General features: G+C 36.2%; 1 protein-coding gene across 3 annotated transcripts in view; it reads right to left on the bottom strand.

Moving 5' to 3' along the window:
- The window catches only part of LOC125920816 (multidrug resistance-associated protein 1-like), an 89,235-nt gene that overhangs the window by 17,819 nt on the left and 45,642 nt on the right, over window positions 1-25,774 (bottom strand). For 2 of the 3 annotated variants that reach the window (XM_049627990.1, XM_049627992.1), the window contains exons 14-19: window positions 24,353-24,520; window positions 21,954-22,116; window positions 17,327-17,402; window positions 9,514-9,574; window positions 8,838-9,057; window positions 1,646-1,800 (exon numbers count right to left, since the gene is read on the bottom strand). In XM_049627990.1, coding sequence (XP_049483947.1) covers window positions 1,646-1,800; window positions 8,838-9,057; window positions 9,514-9,574; window positions 17,327-17,402; window positions 21,954-22,116; window positions 24,353-24,520 — 843 coding nt within the window. The remainder of the gene's footprint in view (window positions 1-1,645; window positions 1,801-8,837; window positions 9,058-9,513; window positions 9,575-17,326; window positions 17,403-21,953; window positions 22,117-24,352; window positions 24,521-25,774) is intronic. The other variant, XM_049627991.1, reaches the window with a different exon arrangement.

The following is a 25,774-nucleotide window of genomic DNA, read 5'->3' on the forward strand; positions in this document are numbered from 1 at the left end:
AGGAGCATTGGCCTAGCACTAGTCACTACTTAAAAAATGTAAAATACTCCTGGGCTATTCTTATCCATCAAGAACACATTCAGTGGCCTTCTTGGCTAGCTGGGTCCTGTCAACATCACAAAAGGCAGGAAAACAAAATAATTTTCATTTACAAAATTAGAAACTGAAAGATGGAAGTGGACAATGGGGAATGAGAGAAGAACATAGCGGGGGTGCCTGGGTGGCTCAGTCAGTTAATTGTCCAACTTCGGCTCAGGTTCTTGAGTTTGAGCCCCTCATTGGGCTCCCCACAACAGTGTGGAGCTTGCTAAGGATTGTCTCTCTCTCCCTTTCTCTCCCTTCTCTCTCTGCCCCTCCCCTCCTCTCTCTCTCTCTCTCTCTCAAAATAAACTTTTAAAAGAGAGAGAGAGAGAGAGAGAGAGAGAGAGAGAGAGAACATAGGAAGGTCATGCATCAATTCACATATAAGTTAATCAAATTTATGTTGTCAAATCTATGGTATAAGGTATGACCTATGAAATCCCAGGGAATAGGAAGACATCCAACCTTAAGGGATCAACTAATCAGTTTGTAACAAAATTGACACAAAGAGTGGAGGTGGAATTTTATTAAATCTAAGTCTTGCTTTGGGATTTTCCTGATTATCTCATGAACCAAATAGGGTAAGAGCATCATATCCGTATGTAGTTTCCTGCTTGTCTTTAGAACACACCTTCCCAGGGCATCTGGGTGGCTCAGCTGGCTAAGTGACCAACTCTTGATTTTGGCTCAGGTCATGATCTCATTGTCCAGGGATTCAGCCCTGCATCAAGCTCTGCTTAGCACGGAGCCTGCTTAGGATTCTCTCTCTCACCCTCTCTGCCTTTCCCCTGCTCATGCTCTCTCTCTCTCTCAAAATAAATAAATAAACATTAAAAAAAAATAGTAAATATAATGGGGAAAATCCTGGAGGTAAGCAGAGACACTCTGGGAAGCTATACCCCTTCCCACATTCACCATAAGTGAGTTGACAGTTTTCTTAAAAGCAGAATGCTTAAAATACAAATGTCTCCACAAAGACTTAAATTTTCTTTACCTTCTCAGCTTAAATTAGTGATTCTCAAGCTAAATATATACAAGAATTGGAGTTGTAGACACCAGAGCACATATACTTTTTGGGTTCTTCCAGCAATTTTCAAGGGTTATTTTGATTATGTGTGTAAGATGTGATGCTGCTATACATCAATTATAAATATCCCAAGAATTAGAAATAAAATACCAAGAAAATCTATACTAAACATAATCCCATGTTTTCAGGGTGATTTTTTTTTTTGCAAATGCTATTGCAAAGGGGTGCCTGGGTGGCTCAGTTGCTTAAGCGTCCAACTGCTCTCAGGTCATAATCTCGCAGTTCATGGGTTTGGGCCCCATGTCAGGCTCTTTGCCCCATGTCAGGCTCTGTGCTGACAGTTCAGAGCCTGGAGCCTGCTTCAGATTCTGTGTCTCCCTCTCTCTCTGACCCTCCCGCACTCATGCTCTGTCTCTCTCTGTCTCAAAAATAAACACTAAAAAAAAATTTTTAAAATTTAAAAAATGCTATTGCAAGGTATTAAATATGGATCATCATTTTTAAGTATGCTATTCAATAAGGTAGAGCTTTACTAACCTTGGTGAACCGATTGATTATCTGGCCTATAGGACTGGTTTCAAAAAACTGGAGCGGGAGGTGTAGCACATTATCCAATAGCTGAGCATACAATGTTCGAGAGGCAGCCAGGGACCCTCGAGTGAGTATATAGGCTCCAGAGCAGACAAAGAGACCTAAAAACAAATTATTATCAAGGGCATGTTAACCTTTTTAAGGAATTTTGTATTTTAATTCTCAAAGTGTTGTTTATCATAGCATTTTTTAAATGGAAAACTCAAAGCGCAAACTTAACGTGCGACTGTGGATCAAACCAAGTATAGATGTAAATGATGCATTTATAATAAATACAGACACTCTGATGGGTTGCAATCCTATCAAAGAAGAACTCTCCTTATTCATGGGCATAGATTCTGGAGTAATGAACAAAATATAGCAGATCAGCCAGGTTCGCAGAATTCTAGCAACCTATTCGTGATGTCCCATGGGACAATATGGTAGTCACTGGTGCTGCTAGCCAAATAATTTCAGTTCTCCTAGCTTCTAGTCCATGGTAGAGTTGTCCTTTCTGGCCTCCTTGTGATGTAGGGGACCATATCAAGGGTTCTGAAGAACAAGTTGAGGGAGAAACAACATATAATACCAGGTTAAAGCATTTAATTGTTGGTACCAGAACTGCTCACGTTTATTCCTCGTACAGTGCCTGCTAACATTTATAATGGTGGTTGGATTGCTTCTTCAACTTGGGTCACAAGAACAAGTGTAGTCCTTTACTTGACCCACAATGAACACATTTTTTTTTTTTTTGGTCTGTTAAGCTACTGAGATTTGGTTGGTGGAAGAGTTGTTCTTGCCACAGCTGAAAAGGCAGACATATAAATAATAAGCATCTAGCTTTAGCTATCGACTATTGTTACTTGCATTTGACAAAGCATGACAAGAAAGAGACAAGCTCATAGAAGGCTATCCATGTGGGAGAGGAAGTGAAAGGACAAAGAATTCTCAAAATGGAGAACTTATAGGGCTAAAAGAAGTCATGCTTCGTTACAGTGATTGGTCAAGGATGGATATGTGATTCAAATTGTTTCAAGGAGTAAAATTTTATGAATTTCTATGAACTTCAAAGGAAGTTCTTTGAAAGAGAACATTTCCATCATCATGTGAAGCCTGAGAATTAAGCCAATGAGGACAACAGGTAGAGTTCGTAAAGAATAGTGGACACTTCATCTGTAGTGTGTATAATGACCTATGCCTAGACTTTTCAGTCTGGGGAGTCAATAAATTCCCGTGTTACTTATGCTAGTTTGTTCTGAGTCATAGGGGATACACAATTGCTCCACTGCTCTCTAATACACGAAATTGCTAACAAAAGTGTGATGCCAGCATAATTCTTATATCCTTGGAAGTGTGTTTAAAACAAAACAAAAGAATGATAGTTAACCCTGATCATCTGAAATTATTTTAACTAATTCCTTTATATTTTAAATAATATATGCTGCTGTTAAGTGATTTATAACTTTATACATTTTCTTTTTTTTTCCTACCTCACTCCCCCATACTTCCTTCTTTCCCTTTCAAAAGCAGGTTGTTACCCTCTTTCCTCAAATAAATATCCAATGTTTATATTGCCACCAAACATACATTATGTATGAAGTTAACGAAATTTATTATGGTTGTACCACTCTTTTTTCATATTCTTAGTTTTCTATGCAACAAGCACTAATTCATTCCCAAACACTTCAATTGTCAGCAAATCTTTTCCAAATATATTCAGACTCATCAGATATTCTATTTCCTTCATCGTATTTAGCCCTCTCCTGTTTTGCAGCATCATCTACTCTTTTGGAACCCTCTCACTTTCCACTCTAACCTGGGATGGTTGCAAGATCAGAACACTTGCATTCTTCAGTTTTGGGAAATGCTAAATATTGTGAATTTGACCATTTTCACCTGCATTTATTGAAAGATGTATTATGTGAATGTTGAACTTCCTGGATTATTCCCTTAATTTTCTTAGTTATCATTTCGATTTATATTTTTTATGTTGTACTTCTGGGAAAATGTCTTCTAACATATCTTCTCACACTTGTATAATCTCTTTAAATTCTTTAAATGTTTCAAGTATTTTTTGTCTATGATTGAACTTTTTTCAGCACATTTTTGCACTGGCTTTGTGGATATAGTATTTTGAATCTCTGAAGATACTAATTTGACATTTTAAGCTTCTATTTCAAATAGGATTGTTTCATTACTAAACTCCATTGCTTGATTTGTTAGCTGTTATTTATACTGTTGGTTTAATTAAAATGCAAAATCATCCATCATTATCAGTTTAAACATATTAAATAAACACATGGTTAATTAATAGAGGTACCTGATGGCTTCCTTCTGCTATTGCACACATTAATTTCCCCCAACATTTTTCCCCTCTGAATGGAAGAGATTGCTTCAAATTCCACAAAATTGGGTAGGTGTGACACAGAGAGTCTGGAATACTGGAATATAGACACGTAGGCTGGAGCTTCTCCAAAAGCCATTTAAGGATTTCTTCTATGTATGTCACACACACTAGAAACCCTCATTTCCTCTTTATATATCAACTTTCTAGTTTTTATTGTATTACTACAATGAAATTACTACAATGACAGTTGCTGTGCACATTGGTGATGGTGGTGGGTGTTGTAGGAGAGGCTAATGGGAGGAGAACAATGGTCTAGTGAATTATTTTGATTATTTCCATGCAATTCAATCCTATTCTCTACCCATGACCATGAGTTTAGTGTTTATCCACTGCTCAAAGGAACAACTCTCTCTTCTGTTACAGCTTCTCCCATATCTACATGTTCCTCTACCCTTGATTATCTATCAGTATAATAACTGCTTATGTAAAACTTTATCACTCTGAAATCTTCTGAAGTCTTTCCTTTTATATTTACTCACTGTCATTTCAGTGGTATTTTGTGAGGTAAGTAAAGTAGATGATCCACTTACTCATGTTAAACTAGAAACAGCAGTGTACTCTAAACAGTGCACTTTGGGGACGTCTGGCTGGCTCAGTCGGTTGAATGTCCGACTCTTGATTTCAGCTCTGATCATGATCCCAGGGTCATGAGATCAAGCCCCAGTTGAGCTCCATGCTGGGCATGGACCCTGCTTGGGATTCTCTCTCTCTGTCTCTGTCTCTCTCTCATTCTCTCTCTCTCTCCCTCTGCCTCTTACCCTGTTTGCACATGAGCTCTCTCTCTCTCAAAATAAAAATAAATAAGAATTTAAATAAAAAAAACACATTGCACTTTGAAAATAACGTGCCTATATTTTCACATTGGATTGGAGAAAGGTAAGGCATAAAATACAATAGATAAGAGATGTTCAGAGTGTCCTAGAGATTCTAAGGCAAATAGCTGGGACCCAGGGAAAAAAAGATGTTCAGAAATATTTCTTTTGTAGAAAATAAGGTAAGAGTTTTATTGTTATAAAATATAGATCTAACATTGTGCTTCGAGCTCTAGCTTATTTTGAATGTTAACATTTATATAATTCATAAGAGGCCTGTGGTAATAACATATGACAATGCTGTTTATGCTTTAACAGCCCCTCTGCCCCCACCAGCTTTTTTATTTTGTGAGCTATGATGATGTCAGTGAATACAACCTGCTCTTGATTGGACAAGATTCCATAAGATGCAGCTATAGTCTACTGAAAAAAATTAGAAATTATGCATTTTCATTTCTTAGGCTCACCCTACTTATAGATAACTTATAATTGCATCTAATAACAAATCTTCAGAAAATTTTAATTTTTAATGCAAAAAATTAAAAATAAAGAAAAAACAGAGAAGATTCATATTTTAATGACTGAAGACCACTCTACACAAAACACCAATCAAGAAAAAATCTTTTGATTAAGCTGTGCATAATCTATTGCCTTCATTACAAAATATTTCCTGTGTCTATGGATAGTTAATTAAAAACAAGACAGTGTCTTCAACAAATGGTATTTGGAAAACTGGACAGCAACATGCAAAAGAATGAAACTGTACACCATACACAAAAATAAATTCAAAATGAATGAAAGACCTAAATGTGAGACAGGAAACCATCAAAATCCTAGAGCACACAGGTAGTAACCCTTTTGATATAAAATGTGGCAACTTCTTACTAGATGTCTCCTGAGGCAAGGGAAACAAAAGCAAAAATAAAACATTGGGACTATATCAAAATAAAAAAGCTTCTGCACTGTGAAGGAAACAATCAGCAAAATGAACAATTCCAACAACCTATGAAATTGGAGAAGATATCTGCAAATGACATATCTGAAAAAGGGTTAGTATACAAAATTTATAAAGAACTTATAAAATTCAACCCCCCAAAAGTGAAGAGTCCAATTAACAAATGGGTAGAAGACATGAACAGACATTTTTCCAAAGAAGACAGACAGATGACCAAGAGACACATGAAAAGATGTTCAACATCACTCATCATTAGGGGAATACAAATCAAACCACAATGAGATATCACCTCACACCTGTCAGAATGGCTAAAGTCAACAATACAAGAAACAACAGGTATTGGTGAGGATGTGGAGAAAAGGGAACCCCCTTGCACTGTTTGGAATGCAAACTGGTGCAGCCACTCTGGAAAGCAGTATGGAGGTTCCTCAAAAAGTTAAGAAGAAAACTGCCCTATGATCTAGCATTGCACTACTAGGTATTTATGCAAAGATTACAAAAATAGTAATTCAAAGGGATATATGCACCCTAATGTTTATAGCAGCATTATCTGCAATAGCCAAATTATGGAAAGAGCCAAATGTTCATCTGCTGATGAGTGGATAAAAACATTGTGGTGTGTACACACACACACACACTCACACACACACACACACACACACGGAATATTACTCAGCCATTAAAAAAGATGAAATCTTGCCATTTGTAATGACATGGATGAAGCAAGTATGATGCTAAGGGAAATAAGTCAGTCAGAGAAAGAAAAATGCTATATAATTTCACTCATATGTGGACTTTAAGAAACAAAGCAGATGAATATAGGGGGAAACAAAGAGAGGCAAATCAGGAAAAAGACTCTTAACTGTAGAGAATAAATTGAGGGTTACTGAAGGGGAGGGTGAGGGAGCATGTTAAATGGGTGATGGGCATTAAGGAGAGCACTTACTGTGATGAGCACTGGGTGTTATATGTAAGTGATGAATCACTAAACTCTACACCCGATACTAATATTAGACTGTATGTTAACTAACTGGAATTTAAATAAAAATTTTTTAAAAATTCTCATTTTACAAAAGTAAAATTGTGAGTACTAAACCTGCATACCTTGTCTAGTATAGGGAATGATATTTGCTCACTTAAAATATTCTTCAAAGTATACTGAATTTCCCTGAAAGTTGTAACATGAGCTCCTGGATCGATATGAGTTTAACTCTCATATGCACATGTGATAGACATAGATATAGAGATATTTGTATATATGGATCCTCTTTAGCTGCTTAGAATTCTAGACCGCTATATCCATTTTTTCCTCAATGAATTGTAAACTGCAAGCCAATAAACTTGACTCTCACTGATTCAAAGGCAAACATAGTGTATCTTTCATACTATAGCTAGTCCTTATATCTCATTTTAGTCATTAATATAACATCTCTTTCCCCAGTGAATTATGTTAGCAGAATGACAAAATAAACATAAATCTGTCTCACAATATTTGCTTACTTTTTGATGAAGATACTTACAAGAAATACTCGGGCCACACAATAAAGATGGGAAAGGACGAAAGAGAAGCAAAGCCCTAGTTTCGTATTTTTTATTTTATCTTTATTTTATTTTCCCAAATGCATGTACCCCTCTTTGTCTTTTCCCTTATGAATATCCTTAGATAGCATGACTTCCACGCATCATTTTCTAATTTGAATTTGCTATCATTCTCCCTCAAGGTGCCTTACTTTCTTCTTATAAAACACACACACAAAATGTCTATACTTAAAAAAAATCTTCTCTTTATTTCTACTGTACTTTTGAATATCCTTCAATTTTCTCTTTCAAATCACCTAACATCTTTGAAGGACAACATGTATCTACTCCTTAACCATTAATTATTCAACTACTTACAATCTGCATTCTTTTCCTACCTCTTTCTGGATTATGCATCTTTGACTATAATCACAGAATTTTTCTCAATTTTCTTTCTCCTTAACGTTTCCATAGCATTTCAGAACTATTAAGAAGTTTTTTGAAAGACTATTTTTTTTCTTTCTGGATTTTGTTACATTATACTTTTCACTTGGAATGGAGCATATAATAGTATAGAGTTTTAATGTATTCTGTGGAAAACAAGTTGCTCAAGATGTTGATGGACAACACAAGAAAATAATTTTTCCCTATGGTCAAATGGATTTGAGAAACATTGGTTTAAATATAATTAAATGGGTCAGTTTATTGAAGAATATCTCAAACCTTTTAGCAAAAGGAAAGAAAAAAGATTTCAGATGCACAGAAAAATACAGTTCTCAGTTTTGCAGACCTATTAGAGGACAGAATCCTATATTTGTGGAGCCTCTCTATTGTTTCATGTAAAACTCTTTCGGAAATGTTAATTTAGTGGTTAAGTTTGGGGAATCAGGTAGACATGAATTCAAATCCTGGCTCTGAAACTTTCTATCCGTAGGATTTCGTGCACAGTATTCATTCTGTATAGTGTTAAGTAACGGCCAACACTTACTGCACTCTTGGTTTATGCTCAGCAATTTTCTATAAGCTTTACACATATTATCTAAGTAGCATGCCCAAGTTTAAGGAGTCCCTTCATTAGAATGTATGTTAAATGAATTAATAAATTAGTTTAAACACATATAGTGAGTAGCCATGTAATCAAGACTTTTGAGTCCTGAATGACTTAGCAGATGAGTCTCAGTTTCCTCAGCGGTAAAATAGGGATAATAACACCTTTATAAATAATGTTTTGTCAAGACTAAATGAGACAAACACATTATTTAGTGTGGGCCATGTAGCTGACACACATAAGTTTTGGTTTACTTTCTCAAATACGGTGAATTAAAAACATATGCATTTAAATTATTCTAAAATATATGCAAATTATGGCACAGATTTTATGTGAAATAAAATGATGCCATATGCTTGCATTAGAATAGGACAGAAAGAGAAAAGAGAAGCAGCTGTTTTTTTGTTTTTTTTTTTTACCTTGCATTAATCCCAATAATCCATAGATATTAAGTTTATTGCTTCTTATTTGCTTCCATTCTGTGAACTCATTCATGTGTTTTGCTTCTTTTGCCCAGGCACTCAGCCATAGATTCTGCCCAATGCCTACCAAATTCTGCCCTACATAACTGGCCACACTCAGCCACACCCAGAGCCAGCCAAAGGCTTGGAGGTACTTCAGAATGATTGAGAACTTCACCTAAAAGCAAAGTTGATACAAAATTAGGTTACTGTACTTAAAAGTGAGACAAGGTAGATTTAAATCCTACTTGACATTTCTGGAGGCATGTGATCTTAGTCAAGTTACTAACTTCTTTATCTCTCAGAGTACTCATCTCTAACTTGGAATAGTAATAGTAGCCACCTTATAAGTTATATCTAAAGTGCTGGCACAGTCCGGAGCACTTAAAAATAAATATTCAAATAATATTAGTTACTATCATTAGTAAACAAGAATATATATCGCTAAGTAGCATGTAATCCTAATTAAACAACACTATATATCCAATAGTTCCATTTAATGTATGTTCTTTGAATTATTATATAACAAACCTCCTCAAATTCAATGACAAATATATATTTATTAATAATGCAATATAATCATATACATTAATATATATTAATAACAAATAATAATATTCATTCTGGTGCTTACCCCACCAATAGGGATCTTTTCCTTTTTCATTGAGAATTGTTTTCCTTGATCCAATGAGGGCCTGATAAAGCAAGACAATGTACATTTTGTAAGTTTTAGATTGACCAAGCATTTTTTTTTAAATTATACATTCTCAACTGCTTTGCTGCATATTCCTCTGCCTTGATGATATAGCATTGTTCCTTTAATCTCTTCAAATGGAGAGTTCATTCTCTGATATCCCATATATTTTAAAGTTAGGAGAATAAGTCTGATTTTTTCCTTCTTCTACAGATAATTATCCTTCAAGTTTGAGCTAAATCCCTAGATTATTTAAGCTAATGCCACCTGTCTGTACCATAATCTATGTCTTCTCATCTACTTGCCTCCTGGCCTATCAAAAATGGCATCAGGCTCACCGTCCCACTTTGTTCTGCCACCATCCTGAGTGATGTCATAGCTTACAGAGACAGCTCATTAAACTCAATCTCTTTTCAACTTCAGACCCATCATATATTTAGGGTCCTTCATCTGCATTCTACTTTGACCATCAATTGTCAGGTCCTTAAGTCATGAATCTTATAACCTGGAACTAACACACCTTGGGAAACTCAACTCTAAACATTTCAATCTCTGGCCATAACCTTTTCTATTCCAAATTGTACATTAAATTATTCTCACTACATTTGGTTTTTATTCCATCTAGACTTCCAGATCCTGAATCCAACTTTCTACCATCCTTGCTCTCTAGGATGACTAATGATTCTGGTTTCCCCAGATATTCTTAGTTTTAGCATTAACTGTCCCACATTCCAGGAAACTCTCAGTCCCATGCAAACCTATTATTTCTCTCTATTCCCTTTGATATGCAGCCTGTACTCCATGATTGCCATCTCATCCAAACGATGGCAATAATGTGAAGTCTCAGGCTTTGCTTTCTTTCCATTAAACCTTCATGTTAGAACTCACATGTCAGTGCTCATCACACTTGCTTCAAAAGATCATACAGCTGTATAAATTGGCTCCACCGTGAATTAACACCTTTCCTCCACCTGGGCTCTTAATAGTGCCTAGAAATTCTTCCATGACTCTCAGAAGGGGCCCCACATCTTACTTGATGGGGAAAGTAAGGGCAGACAGGAAAGTCAGTCACCAGATCTCTACACTTATCTGCATCTCTACACAGCCTTTTATAGTTCTCTCCTACAGCAAACAAAGGAAATTCTTTATTAATATCCAAGAATAGCCAGATGATCTGAATTCCATTCTGTCCCATTTACTCAAAACACTTTTATTTTTTAATGTTTATTTATTTTGAGAGAGACAGAGAGAGAAAGACAATGTGAGCGAGGAAAGGGCAGAGAGGGACGGAGGGAGAGGGGGAGGGAGAGAGGGAGAGAGGGAGAGAGGGAGAGAGGGAGAGAGGGAGAGAGAGAGAGAGAGAGAGAGAGAGAGAATGAGAATCCCAAGCAGGCTCTATAGTCAGCATGGAGCCTGACACAGGGCTCCATCTCATGAACAGTGAGATCACAACCTGAGCTGAAAGCAACATTTGGATGCCTAACCAACTGAGCCAGCCAGGTGCTATAAAACACATTTATTAATTATAGTGTTTCCACACTTTCCTATCAATGAGTCACTTGATGGTGCTTGTTAAAAATACAGATTATAAGATTTCCCTTCTAGAAACTTGCCTTTCAAATAAATGATCCAAGGGACTTTCATCTTAGGGCAAATCTAAGAAACCCAGAATTGTTCACAATCTTCTAATCTTCATTTTCTAATCTTCCCTTCTCCTGACTCCTTCCCATCAGTCTATAGAGAATAACATATTCTTGTCTTTTTAAAATTATTTTAATGTTTACTTATTTTTGAGAGAGAGAGAGAGAGAGAGAGAGAGAGAGAGGCAGAGAGAGAAGGAGACACAGAATCCAAAGGAGGGTCCAGACTCTGAGCTGTCAGCACAAAGCCAGACGACCTGAGCCGAAGTCGGACGCATAACTGAATGAACCACACATGTACCTCACATTCTTCTTATCTTAAAACCAATACCATCACCACTAAAATGATTCTACTCTCAATGCCATATCCCTCTTCACTTACTATCCTACTTCATGACTTTTTTATAGCTAAATGTTTTTCTGCCAAGTCACCTTTCCTTTTTGAACTACCTGGCACCTGGCTGAAAGCGTTTCCATCAACAACATCTTAATGAAATAAGTAAAATACTCATTGTTGTATCCATGGAATATTTTAAAAATTATTTCACTTTAACTCTCTAAGACATTCATCACCACTGACCACTCCCTTGTTTAAGGGACATTTCCTTTTACTTCCCTACCACCATGCATTTGTATTTTCTCACTCCTCTCTGCCCCACCTCCCATTTGTTTCTCTTTGGGTTTCTTTCTCTGTCTTCCATTTAATGTTCATTTTTCCTTAGGTTCAGATCTAGTCATTACAGTCTACCCTTGAACCACACAGGCTAGAAGTGCACAGGTACAGTTATATGTAGATTTTTTTCAATAAATATACATACAGTACTGTAAATGTATTCTCTTTTCTTTTTGATTTACTCAATAATATTTTCTTTTCTCTAGCTTATCTTATTGTAAGAATACAGTACATAATACACACAACATATCCAACTGTTGCTTTCAGCTCAGGTTGTGATCTCACTGTTCATGAGATGGAGTCCTGTGTCAGGCTCCATGCTGACTATAGAGCCTGCTTGGGATTCTCTCTCTCTCTCTCTCTCTCTCTCTCTCTCTCTCTCTCTCTCCCTCTCTCTCTCTCCCTCTCCCACTCCCTCCGTCCCTCTCTGCCCTTTCCTCACTCACATTGTCTTTCTCTCTCTGTCTCTCTCAAAATAAATAAACATTAAAAAATAAAAGTGTTTTGAGTAAATGGGACAGAATGGAATTCAGATCATCTGGATATTCTTGGATATTAATAAAGAATTTCCTTTGTTTGCTGTAGGAGAGAACTATAAAAGGCTGTGTAGAGATGCAGATAAGTGTAGAGATCTGGTGACTGACTTTCCTGTCTGCCCTTACTTTCCCCATCAAGTAAGATGTGGGGCCCCTTCTGAGAGTCATGGAAGAATTTCTAGGCACTATTAAGAGCCCAGGTGGAGGAAAGGTGTTAATTCACGGTGGAACCAATTTATACAGCTGTATGATCTTTTGAAGCAAGTGTGATGAGCACTGACATGTGAGTTCTAACATGAAGGTTTAATGGAAAGAAAGCAAAGCCTGAGACTTCACATTATTGCCATTGTTTGGATGAGATGGTAATCATGGAGTACAGGCTGCATATCGAAGGGAATAGAGAGAAATAATAGGTTTGCCTGGGACTCAGTTAATACACACAAAATATGTGTTAATTGACTGTTTGCTATCAGCAAGGCTTCCCAGCAACAGTAGGTTATTAGTACTTAAGCTTTTGCAGAGTCAAAAGTTACACTCAGATTTTCAACGGCATGGGGAGTCGGTGCCCCCAACCCCTCACATTGTTCAAGGGCCAGCTGTATTGCCTTTGTATGCTCCACACTCTCCTGAGAAATCTCATTCACTCCCACAGTTTCAAAAACTTTCTTCCTTGTGGGTGACTCTCAGATTGATTGTTCTAGTCCATACTTCTTCCCTGAGCTCCAGATCTATACAGTAAAATGCTTATTCAACATCCAATTCATCTCATTGCTTGTTTATCTCTACACCACCCTAAATTGAATCAGTTATTTTCCTACCTTCTTTAAAGCTTTCCTTGGCTTTGTAAAGAGCTACAAATACTTCCTCTTTCTCAATCTTGGCACATTTCTAACCAATCACCAAGTGCGTGTCAATTCCTCTAGAACTGTATTATTGGAGAAACATTTGGAAAATGGCTAACAGCATGAAGAAAAGTAATGGCAAAGGAGGAGGGAAAACAGAGGAGGGAGAGAAGCAGGAGAAGGAACATTCATAATCCTATGCTCCAGAGACATTCGGTGCTGAAGTGCTTGTGAATATTACCAGTCTTTTCCCTACATGTGTGTAGTATCACAATACAAATGTTGTTCTAAAACAGATTTTTAATTTTTAAACCATTTTATACATGGTCTTTGTAGCTCAGTATATAATGAACCTAAAATATTATTCTATAACAGCATTATATTTTATATTATGATGATATATTTTATCACTTACTATATTAAGATTTACATAACAAAATCAGTAGTTAGAGTGGCTGCAGTTTCTTCCTACTTTTTTGCTGCAATGGTCATGCTTTTCACCTATCTCTCATTGTCCCTTGTAGGGACATAGAAGCGTGAAGTATGCCAAGTTCTAGGTCATTTATCTAATATTGAACTGACCTCTAGAAATACTGAACTGAGTTATGTGCCCTCATTTCTCCCCATTTCCCATGTTATTTACCAGAATAAGAAAGGCTTTATTTGATCAGTCTGGTGGCTTTTCCCTTTCTGTCTCTGGCTCTAGTGTCAAGAAACATTCTGTGGGACGTTGCAATACATGGCCTCCGTACAATCAGCTTCACCATCAGGAAAAGATACACTATTTAACAGACACTTTCATTGGAACAACTCCTGGTATATGATTTGGGTTAATTACTGTCATCATCTTTCAAGCCCTTGGCATGGCTTCTGTTTGGATAAGCAAATTTGGCATTGGTATCAAGCCAAAAAATTAATTCTTAATGTAGCTGGATATAAAATGCTGTGAAACCCAACTGTTAAAAGGGAATTAAAGCATCGTAATTAGACACAACTAACAAAGAACAAGAATTTATTGGACACTATACAGGAGGGTATTGCTTTTCCAGACTACAATGTTATTTATTCTTTTTCCACAAAATACTGCACTTAGTTCGGGGCACTTTGTTGTGAATAACAGATTCTATCTGAATTTTAAAAGAGCAAATTATTTTGCTGGTAGAGAAGTTTTAAAAATGAGTTTCGTGTTGTCCTTCAGAAACCCTCAGGAAAGTTGGCACAATACCCGTCTGCATATTTTTGTATAAAAGATATAGAATTAACATACTGAAACCATTATTCTTGAACTGAGCATGCAGTTGCAAAGTCTGGAATGTGCATGGGAGGATTAAAGTGATGAAAAGAGTCTGACATGAAAGACAGAAAGGGGGCAGTCTAGGTACTGAAATAACACTCCTAATTTAATTTATTTGTGGAAGATATTAAGGAATATTTAAAAAAAAATAATTAATATATACCAGGTAACTTTAAACCAAAAAGTGAAAAAAAATGTGGAGACAGTTCAAATTATTTTAGTCCCTATTAGAAATCTGAATTAACATCAGAAAATGATTCTAAGCCTTAAATTTCAGCAGGGGGAGGGATTCTCAGACATTATTTAGTCCAACTCCCTTCCTTTTCACCTACCTCCCGATGGGCAATTAGCCATTATCCCCATGAATTCTTCCATGAAGAAGACTCACTGTATTCTCTCTCTGTACATTCCATTGTAGAGAGTTTCTTGCTGTTGTACAGTTCCTGCCTCTGTGTATCTTCCAACCCCTAGTCTATCTTAATGCTGCACTAATGGAAATTTGGGTAATTCTTAAAAATAGAAAATTAGGTTGAAAAGTCAGGAAATTTTCTCCATGTAATATTATCTTACCAAATAGTAAAGCAGATAAAAAAAAATGAAAGCAAGAATGGGAAGTAGCACAGAAAATAATAAACTAGGAAATACATAGGCAGTAGCCAAACATGCACATATTTTGGAAAAATTAAAATAGGCCTCTGGTCTCTCAAACACAAAATAAAAAATGATTTAATTACTATGGTGACAAACAAGAAAAGATTAGCATGGGGGAATTTATGGACCTTCAATTACATCTTTATCACAGTCATTAAAAAGGAAGCTTGATACTGGGCTGTGTTGATAAGAATATGACATACTGGAGTTGAGGCCATCTTCTCAATGTACTTATTACTGGAGAAGGAAGTTTCAGAATGCTGGCTTCAGTTTGGGTTTCCACAACTTGAGAAATGTTTAGAAATCAATTCTGTAAGTGTATTTTTATGGGGGTTGGGATTCTTATTTTAAGTAGAAATTTCCCAAAGGTGACTCACAAAAACTATGAGGGGTTCAATTTAGATATTATGACTGACAGTGATTTTATAAATAAGAGAAATTGATTTATTATAGAGAGAAGGGTATGATTAAGTTTACAACAATCCTTATAGATTTTTAAGTTTTAAGCTTTTAAACAAGTTACAATTTGGCTGCCAGTGAAACTACACACAGGTGAAAATTCTCCTAATGATCAGAGATGTGTAGATCCTACAGCACATAAATTTCAAAGTCTGGTTCAGTGCTCCTGGATTTGCTTCTCTTAGGGATGCTTAAAAACTGGCACTCATTTAAATGAAAGCTATTGTTATAATGCTCAAAAAAATAACATAGAACAAATGATGGATTAAAATCACTGAGTGTTCTTTCAGACTTCAGTTACTTATTCATCCATCCAACAAAATATTTATTGAACATCAGCTTATATGCTACTCAGGGTTTAGTTGAAACTTGTTTAGATGGCAATAAAGCAATGAACAAATAGACAAAAATTTCTGCTGTCCTACAGCTTAAAACCTAGAAATGAAAGACAAAATAAAAGTAAGTAAGTTTTCCAGTATACTGAAAATTAATAAGAATTATGGGGAAAAAAATTAAGCCAGGAAAGGGGAGGAAGTATTATGTTAAAATAGGGTGACTAAACCTAAAGTCTTCATTCATAAGGTAACATTGGAACAAGACCTACAGAGGTTGGGTGAGCAAGCCATAATATCTGGGAGAATGATTTAGTTGATCTATTGAGTCAGCTGAATCTGTCACGGAGGCAAAACTCAAACCTGTAATGTTCACATCATCCACACATCCTTAGGGATATCCACGCTTTTCAAAATAAATAAATAAATTCCATTTATTTTAAGGTCCATTTTTTTAATTGAAAGTCAAATCTACAAATTTCTAAGCTACTGGATCCCAAAGTGCTTGCTTCCCTATAATCCATTCTAATTCTCCATTTTAGCAATCTTGCTGAGTGACCGCTCCTTATAATTCTGGCACCGACTTTTTAATCTTTTTATTCCTATTATTTCTTTTTCTTCTTTCAGGCTCCTATTTGCAACTGCTGTGGGGAAATTTGGAGCAAATAACAGATTAGGATAATAAGCTTCAATTACTGCTCATTTTGGAAACTTACAAAAAAAGAAGTGTAATATAACAAAATCCAATCAGGGTCAACGTTGTATTATTTTTCTTTCTCTCTCACTTTCTCGCATCCTTCTTTCACTTCCTCCTTCCCTGTTTCCCTTCATACCTCCTTCCCCACTTTTCTCCCTCTCTTTCTTCCTTCCTTCTTTCCCTCCTTTTGTCTTAGCAAACAGATTCTTCAATTCCTACACCAAGTCTGTATTTCTAGGTTACATATCCTGGCCTGATAATCATCCCAGTCCATTGTAGAATTCTCATGTCTCAAGCTTATTTTCCCATTTACATCAGCAGTGCATGTGAATGCTATAGGTTGGAGATATTTTTAGTGCACACACACACACACACACAACTCTTCTACTAGAATTTGTCTAGAAGTTACTGAGAGTCTAATGAGCATATCTTCCCCAAACTAAGTCACATCCATCTCACTTAAAAACTGAGACACATCCATCTAACCTATAGTTCAAAATTTGGAAACCACTAAGTACTTCTGTAGCCATTATAATGTGTAGATCCTTTATAAAGGATGCATTTTAAATGTTTAAAAAATTGTAATTAGTCCATAATCCCAGTGAGCTTGGTATCATCCTAATACTCACCTATCATTTTGCTCCAAGATTTGGTCTTTCAGTATAGTTCTGGAGTCGATTACACTGACTCGCTTTAAAGCATGAGCTGGAGAGGAAGATGGTGAGTGCTTTTATATACATATAAGCAAACAATGCATTAAATAGTGAGAAATTTGGTGAAAGATTATACCAGTTGAAGAAATTTTTGTGTTCTGGATCCACAGGAATATAAGGAGTCCTTTCATTTGCCCCATAATTTCCCCTTTGCCTGAAATATCTTGTAATATCTTCATAAAAACTGAGATTTCATAATGAATAAGTCCACAGAAATTATTTTTTTGGACATTAGAGTTCTAACTTGTTTTGGATCTTCCACAGAAGGGCTAGTTATTTGCCCAAGAGGAATATGACTCTAGTCTTTAAAGGAAAAATGTAATTTAATGAAGTCTTACAGAAAATTGTGATTATTGATGAAACACAATGGTAAGTCCCCCAAATCTCTGTCATCTTCTTACTAATATCACTAATACTAACTTCCTATGTGGCAGGCACTATTCTAAATCATATATATATATAAATTTTTCCCTTAGTTCTCAAGAGTATCCCTATGAGGAAGATAGTATAATTATCCCTTTATCTTGGGGATAAAAAGACTGAGGCACAGAGAAGTTAAGCAAGTCACAGAAACAAGTGTCGCATCTAGAACTACAACACTGAGAGGTTCGAGTTATCTGAACCTGAATCTGAAGGGAAACATCTCAGAACTTGGCTGGGTTTTGTCTTTTTTTACAGTATGATACCTAAACTCCTTGAATTTCAGACTTCTCATTTTTAAAAGATAGAAACTGAAGTTGGGAATTTCTACATCTCATATGAATTCTGTTTTCTTATTTCTAGAAATAAATATCAAATAGCCCTTAATGGAAGAATCTGACTTACATCAACTATCTCTCTGAGACATGAGATTCCATGTAAATTTATCATTAGTCCTCATATCTTTCTTCATTGACCTTTCTTTTTACTTCTGATTGATTCTCTAATAATATTTCCAAAAGGTGAGACTTTTATAGACTTTTATAGACTTTTCAGAGCTGGGTGGATTCTTAAAGGTCTGATGTATCCAAACCCAGATCATACTGTAAAACTACTTTTTTTAAGTTATCTGTCCTCAACCCCAATAGCAAGATTGAGGATGATAAGAAAAGGAGAAAAAGCAGCTGAGTCATAAGCAGTTTTGAGGGCAAAGGAGTGATAAAAACCTGTACTGTTCAATTCCACATCAGCCACCGGGAAAAGTGGATCTAGTTCAAGTCCCATGTTTTATAAATGGGAAGAACCAGAAGAGTTAAGTCATATTTATGAAGATTCACCAAGTTAGGTGCTTGGGGCACCTAAAACTGGCCCAGTGTTGTTTCCACCAGGTTGTGCTGACATTTACTCCCACTCTGGTGTCATATAAGTTAACACAAATTTTAAAATGGAAGGACTGTGTTCTTTTTAAAAGAATTCTTGAACAGACTCAAGATCAAAGAAGATAAGTTAAATAAATGACAGATCACAGGGTATTTTCAAACTAAGGATCATACCTCTTAAATTTTACTACCTGTCCAGACAATCTTTTTCCTCTAAATCCCAACAAAAATCCTCTCAGATATAGTTTGGGTTTTCCCTACTACTTATGCAAATTAAAAAAAGAAATGCCCCACAGGGACAAGGCTGCATCTCACATTGGTGGGAACCAGGGCAAGAGTATAAATGAAGGCCCCACATGCCATATTGCTAATTATTTAATAGTTACAGATTGAACTAACAGACTCACAAATATGTTCTATTGCTTATCCTTAGCAATCCACCTCCCCAACCATATTCAAGGCAAGGTCCATGTGAGAGTATTTGGAACCCTAAGAGTTCCTCTGGAAAACATGGAAGTTCTGGGTGACATGGCCTCAGTCAAGGTTCCTGTCCCCTTCTCTCCTACCCTGGCCCCATCCTGAACCATGTCTGTGGACAGACACTTCAGGCTACATGTCTAGGCTGTACTCACCCTAACCCTTCCAAGAAAGAAAAAAAAATTCCTCAAGCCAAAGAGTGGCAAATGCCAGTAGATCAGCCTGCCTTTGGGAGGGCAGAACTGAGGAGCAAGTTTATGTCATCTCGACAGAGAATTCTGGAACCCCAAATACCCAGAACAGTAGAAAAAAAAGTAGAAGATGAGGGGTCACCTGGCTGGTTCAGTCATTTGAGCATCCAACTCTTGATTTCAGCTTGGGTCATGATCTCATGGTTCATGGGTTTGAGCCCCGCATCAGGCTCCATGTTGGTGGTGTAGAGCCTGTTGGGATTTTCTTTCTTCCTCTCTCCCTCTTCCCCTCCCCTGCACACTCTCTCTGTCTCTCAAAAATAAATAAATAAAATTTTTAAAAAATGTTTAAAAATACAAACAATAAAAAAGGTAGAATATCAGAAGGGGACCCTTCATGGGCACAATAATCCCTTGGGCTCTTGGTCAGAGAACCAGCTAGGAAAGTCTGAAACAGGGACTCTCTAAAGCATGGAGCATAGTACTGGGTCACATTGGCCCATGTCTAAGGGCAGCACTGCAAGAACTTGACACTGAATGTAACCTGGTTTGAAGCTATTGTTTAGTGGGGTGTTTTATGTCATCAATAACTACTTTTGCCTTGCTCTGTGTGGCCCCTAAGGGAATTGCACTATACATAGCTGACCTTTTACAAATATCTATCTAACATCTAGTATCATCATGGGTAAAGGAATTTGATGACTGCTTTTAAAAAGCCTTCATTTTACATTTTTATTCAGCATCCAAAAAATCAAAGTCCTAGAAATATTCATTTAAAAATGTATTATATTTTTAATGCAAAAAATAACTCTATTCATCACCTTCCTGAATTTTAACAGAGAAGACACAACACTGCAGTCATTAAGAAAAAAAAAAGTTCAATTTACATTTTTCTAACTCTGGCACATTTCTGGTGGTAAGGCAGTGACATCTATTAATGTCAGCCCTGCTTCAAGAATAATACTGTTTTCACTTGTTACCATAGAGGATTCATATACATAAGAAGGTATACAGAAATACAGAAAGGGCATGATTTTTGTTTCCAAAAATGGAGTTTTAAACAAGAGCAAATTCCACAACTTTCAAAAGACACACTGTTCATATTTTATGGTGAATTAAATATGGAACATTGAAGTTATTGTCTGCTTTTAGAGCTCTATTTTCCAAAATAATATAACTTATATTTCATGTGGCCTTTAAAATAAATGGCCACATGAAAAATACACTGGTTCATAGCATTCTAAATCATCCCATTAATTCCTGAGGAGACATACTTCCGGCAGATTTGCCTGCTTAACAGCTACTGAGTACCTGTAATCTCCCTTGCATGAGACTACCTAAGTGCTGAGAAAAGAAAAAAAAATGACAGACCACATTCTCATTCTAGTCCTGGAGACATTCACAGACATCTCTTTCCTATACATATACTAAATATAAATTATTACTGAGCCTGACCAAGTAAGAGATCATTTCCAAAATCGCTAGCCATTAAGAGAATAGGAGGTACTTCTTTTATTAAGAATGACCACAGCCATCTGATGATGCATCAGATATTTCAGAATGCACCTGAAAATAGAATATTTGAATTTGAGAAAGAATAAAGACGAGGTATAGAAAAACAGTGGTGCATAACTAATCGGTATTTGCTGCGGTCCAAAAAGGAAACACATCAGCAAAATTGCTTTGTTTTTTAATTTCACAACATTCAAATAATAAATTGCACTGATCTTGTTATAAACTGGTTACACATTTTTATGACGTTTATAATTAGGCACAATGTAAAGTGAATTAGTGGCTACCCAGTTCATATAGAAAATACAAAGCATAGCTCAATATTTCTTCTGTTACCCCAAAATTATGAAATAGTTAACTGATTTTATAGTAATTTTTCAGTAGTATTCTGGGAAGTTACAGGACAATGATCATAGTGGTCTACATAAGAAACCATCTAGCTAGAAAAAGATGATGTGCATTAAACTTTCAGAGATGGGAAATAATGGACCCCTCGAATGCTTGATTTCAAACATCCCTGTGCCTTAATTAGGTAAAGATCAAACCACTTTATTTACATAAACATTTATGAATCTTAAGTTAAAATGCTAGGAGTATAGTAAGAAAAACTAGTAAACTCAATTGTTAATTCATAATAAAAGTTAGACAAATATCATTTCCCTTCTTTTTTTTCTCTCCCTCAACATGCAACAATACATTTAAAATATTTATTATTTACTTGACATAGATTTATGCTCCCTGTTCTTAATTTAAAAGAAAGTAGAATGTTTAGACCCATTATATTCTAGACCTGCAGTAGAGCTTATAAATCATCTAATCTCTCATTTCATAGATGAACAAACAGATCTTGGGGCATGACATTTTGCTTAAAAATCATAAATGAGGTTAATTTTTAGCTGATGTGTTCCAATGTATTTGTTTCCTTTCTAGAGAAAGGAAGGTGCCCAATTCCTGACTTAAGCAGGATGAATAAAGAAAAATGCATTGTAAGAAATCACACAATTAATGGACTTTCAGAATGGGTAGGCACGCTACATCTTAGGCTTATTTTTCATTGTGTCTCACCTTTTTCTTGTTCACTGAAGGCCTGAAGCAAATGTGTGAGGTTTCTGGTTTTAGACAGCAGCTCCTGGTATGTTCCCATTTGTGCAACTCTGCCACTCTCCATTACAACAATCAAATCCATCTGTGGTAGAAGTGTGAGGTTGTGTGTCACTAAAACACGAGTCTGAAAAACAGAGTGTTTTATTTCTTGCATTATAGTAAAAAATGGCAAAAATAATCTATTTTATTTTTTTTATTTTATTTTTTTTAATTTTTTTAACGTTTATTTATTTTTGAGACAGAGAGAGACAGAGCATGAACGGGGGAGGGTCAGAGAGAGGGAGACACAGAATCTGAAGCAGGCTCCAGGCTCTGAGCTGTCAGCACAGAGCCCGACGCGGGGCTCGAACTCACGGACCGTGAGATCATGACCTGAGCCGAAGTCGGACGCTTGACCAACTGAGCCACCCAGGCGCCCCAAAAATAATCTATTTTAAAGAAAGCTGTAGTCTTTCTTACTTTCTTTTTCTTTCTTTCTTTCTTTTTTTTTTTTTTTACTATTTAAGAGTGTAATTGTTGGTTGGTATCAGTTTAAGGCAGCATTTATATATTTCACAATGAATGATTATATGCTGCTAGACCAAAAAAAAAGGATTGCAAAATGTTTATTTATTTTTGAGAAAGAGAGAGACAGACAGAAAACGAGGGGGAGAGGGCCAGAGAGAGAGGGAGACACAGAATCCGAAGCAGGTTCCAGGTTCTGAGCTGTCAGCACAAAGCCCAACACGGGGCTCAAACCTACGAACCCTAAGATCATGACCTGAGCCAAAGTCGGACGCTTAACCAACTGAGCCACCCAGGCGCCCTGGACTGCAAACGTTTTTAACCCATTGGTTCAGGAATTCTTCATTCATTAAAAATGAATCAATTTCATAACAAATTTAAAAATTTCGTATCTGTCATCCATGGCTTAGTTTTTTAAAGGCCCTATAGGATTACAATAAAGTGTTTGATTACAGTCATAATTCATATTATTTATTTTTAAATCTTTCCACACACACTGTACACACACACATAGGATTGAACCAGAAGTTTTCATCTTGGGTTAATTTTGATAAGTAAGGTATTTATCTATTATTTACTTAGATATATATTTTACCATTTTACACATTTAATGTTTCCAGAGTGCTTATATTAACAAATCCATAAATGCATATTATAAAGGAATGAGTATGGCTTTGTGGTCAGACAGACTTTTTAAAATCTGTTCTTTTTTTTTTTAATTAAAGTACAGTTGAGGGCACCTGGGTGGCTCAGTTTGTTAAGCATCGCCTTTGGCTCAGGTCATGATCTCAAGGTTTGTGAATGTGAGCCCCGCATCAGCCTCTCTGGTGTCCATACAGAGCCCCCCTTCGGATTCCTCTGTCCCCCACCTTTCTCTGTCCCTTCCCTAGCTCGCACTCCATCTCTCTCTCTCAAATAAACATTTACAATTTTTAAAAAATTAAAGAATAAAGTACAGTTGACACACAATATTATGTTAGTTTCTGGTGCATAACATAATAATTCAACAATTCTAAATGTTATTAAAATCTCTGCTCTTCTTAAGGTAAGCAACCTATATCAAACTATTTTGAACTACAAATTACTTCAGAGGTAAAACAGGAATAATGTTAATACCTATTCAGAGACTTGGTTTAAAAACTAAATGAACTGGGGCGCCTGGGTGGCGCAGTCGGTTAAGCGTCCGACTTCAGCCAGGTCACGATCTCGCGGTCCGTGAGTTCGAGCCCCGCATCGGGCTCTGGGCTGATGGCTCAGAGCCTGGAGCCTGCTTCCGATTCTGTGTCTCCCTCTCTCTCTGCCCCTCCCCGTTCATGCTCTGTCTCTCTCTGTCTCAAAAATAAATAAAGGTTAAAAAAAAAAATTAAAAAACTAAATGAACTAATTTAGTGTCAGACATGGAATGCACTCAGTAAATATTAATACCCTTCTTCTTGGCCCTTTCACAAGAGAACTGAATTGTTATTGCTATATTAAAAATACCATAATTTTAAGTAACAAATTAATAGTCAGTAAAATAATACTTTCTATGAAATTGCTATGTATGAAAATACCATTTTTCAAAAAAATCAAATAAACTAAAAACAACTCATTTTGACATACAAATCCCCTTTAGAGTGTGGTATCAGTCTATAAGGTAACAATCACATAAATTGTTGTCACAGTAAACTTGTAAATAAAACTCTAAAAAATATTCATGAAAATTTGTCTGTAAAAAGATTAATGTAATACCCCTTTTCACGTAAAATTTCACTACTTTGCTTCAACAAATGAACAAACTACTGGAATTTTAGGCACACTGCGATGCAGATTATCTTCCCTTTATCCTCTCAAAGCATAAATGACACTATGGCTACCTTGTTTTTCAAAATACCCGAGGACCCAATCACTTTTTCAAAAAGTTGCTTTCCAATATGGACATCAACTGCAGAAAAGGGATCATCCAGGAGGTAGATGTCAGCCCCGCTATACACAGCTCTGGCCAGACTCACTCGATGCTTCTGGCCCCCACTTATATTCACACCCTGAAAATGGAGCAGGAGAAAAACCATGACCAAAAATGGGTAAATCTCAAAGCACATAGAGTGACATCCAATTTCTCTTCTGCAGCATGGACAGATGACAATTCAAGATTAACCCTCAAACCTTTCTTTATTCCACAATACAAAGGCCTAGCCCCCATCTGCTATTTCCAAGTGCTACTAACTTGTGCAAATTAACAGATATATCTGCTTTCTCTTATTTGCTTACTCTCAAAAGTAGATACTAACAATTAAGGAGAAAAGAATTTCCAATCCCCTAACTCTGAAAAGTCATGCCTCTGATATATTAAATAAGATTTTTGGCTGCTAACCATATACTGACACCAGTGATCATTTTTAAATTGACACATAGAAAATTGAGAATAATAGCTAAATTACTAAAGCAGTAATCATCATGTCCTATTTTATTCTGTAGAAAGATTACTACAAGTCTTGTTGGCAAAAGTACAACTCTAAGAAGCAAGAAATAAGGAATATCCATCATTCCATGTGAGAATTAAAGTCGACATGTACAGCCCTGTATAGAGAATTATGGGGCCAGGCCCAATTTACTTGATTTATTTTATATTTAGTGTTTACAGATCTGGCTTAAAAGCTTTCCTTGCAGCACAGAACTTAGCCAGTTACCTCTAATTGTAAAATGCCATTGCTTTTTTGCCTTTCTCATCTTGTGCCTACTCAACAAATACCTCCTTTGTATAATCATATTCTGGGTGCTAGATAACACTTGGGATTCAAAGATAATGAAACTGAGCCTCTATCATGAGGAGGTCACAGTTTAGCAGGGGGACAGGCATGCAAAAATATATATAAAATAATATAATATGTGTGTGTGAGTGTGTGTGTCTGTGTGTATGTGTGTGTGTGTGTGTGTGTGATTATAACAGCCCCCAACTCATGGGTTTGTCATGAGCATTTAATAAGATATTTACAATAAATAAATTACAAAAAAACAAAAGATATTTGTAAAAAATTTAAAAAACTTACAAGTTTACAACAAATCCAACACCAAGTACAGACACAATCAACATTAGCTATTATCCCCAATCACTCTTCTAATTCATCCTCTGCCTTATCATTGCATATCCTGTGATTATGTCATCACTTTGTTTAAAAACCTGGGATGCCCACATCTCATTTGCCATCATCCAGGAGCAACAACAAATTCCTTAGTATAAATCTACAATAATTACGTTCTGGTGTTAACTCATCTTTCAACCATTCTCCTGATACTGT

The sequence above is a fragment of the Panthera uncia genome, chromosome C2 (assembly GCF_023721935.1).
Source record: "Panthera uncia isolate 11264 chromosome C2, Puncia_PCG_1.0, whole genome shotgun sequence".
In the NCBI taxonomy this organism is placed as follows: Eukaryota; Metazoa; Chordata; class Mammalia; order Carnivora; family Felidae; genus Panthera; species Panthera uncia.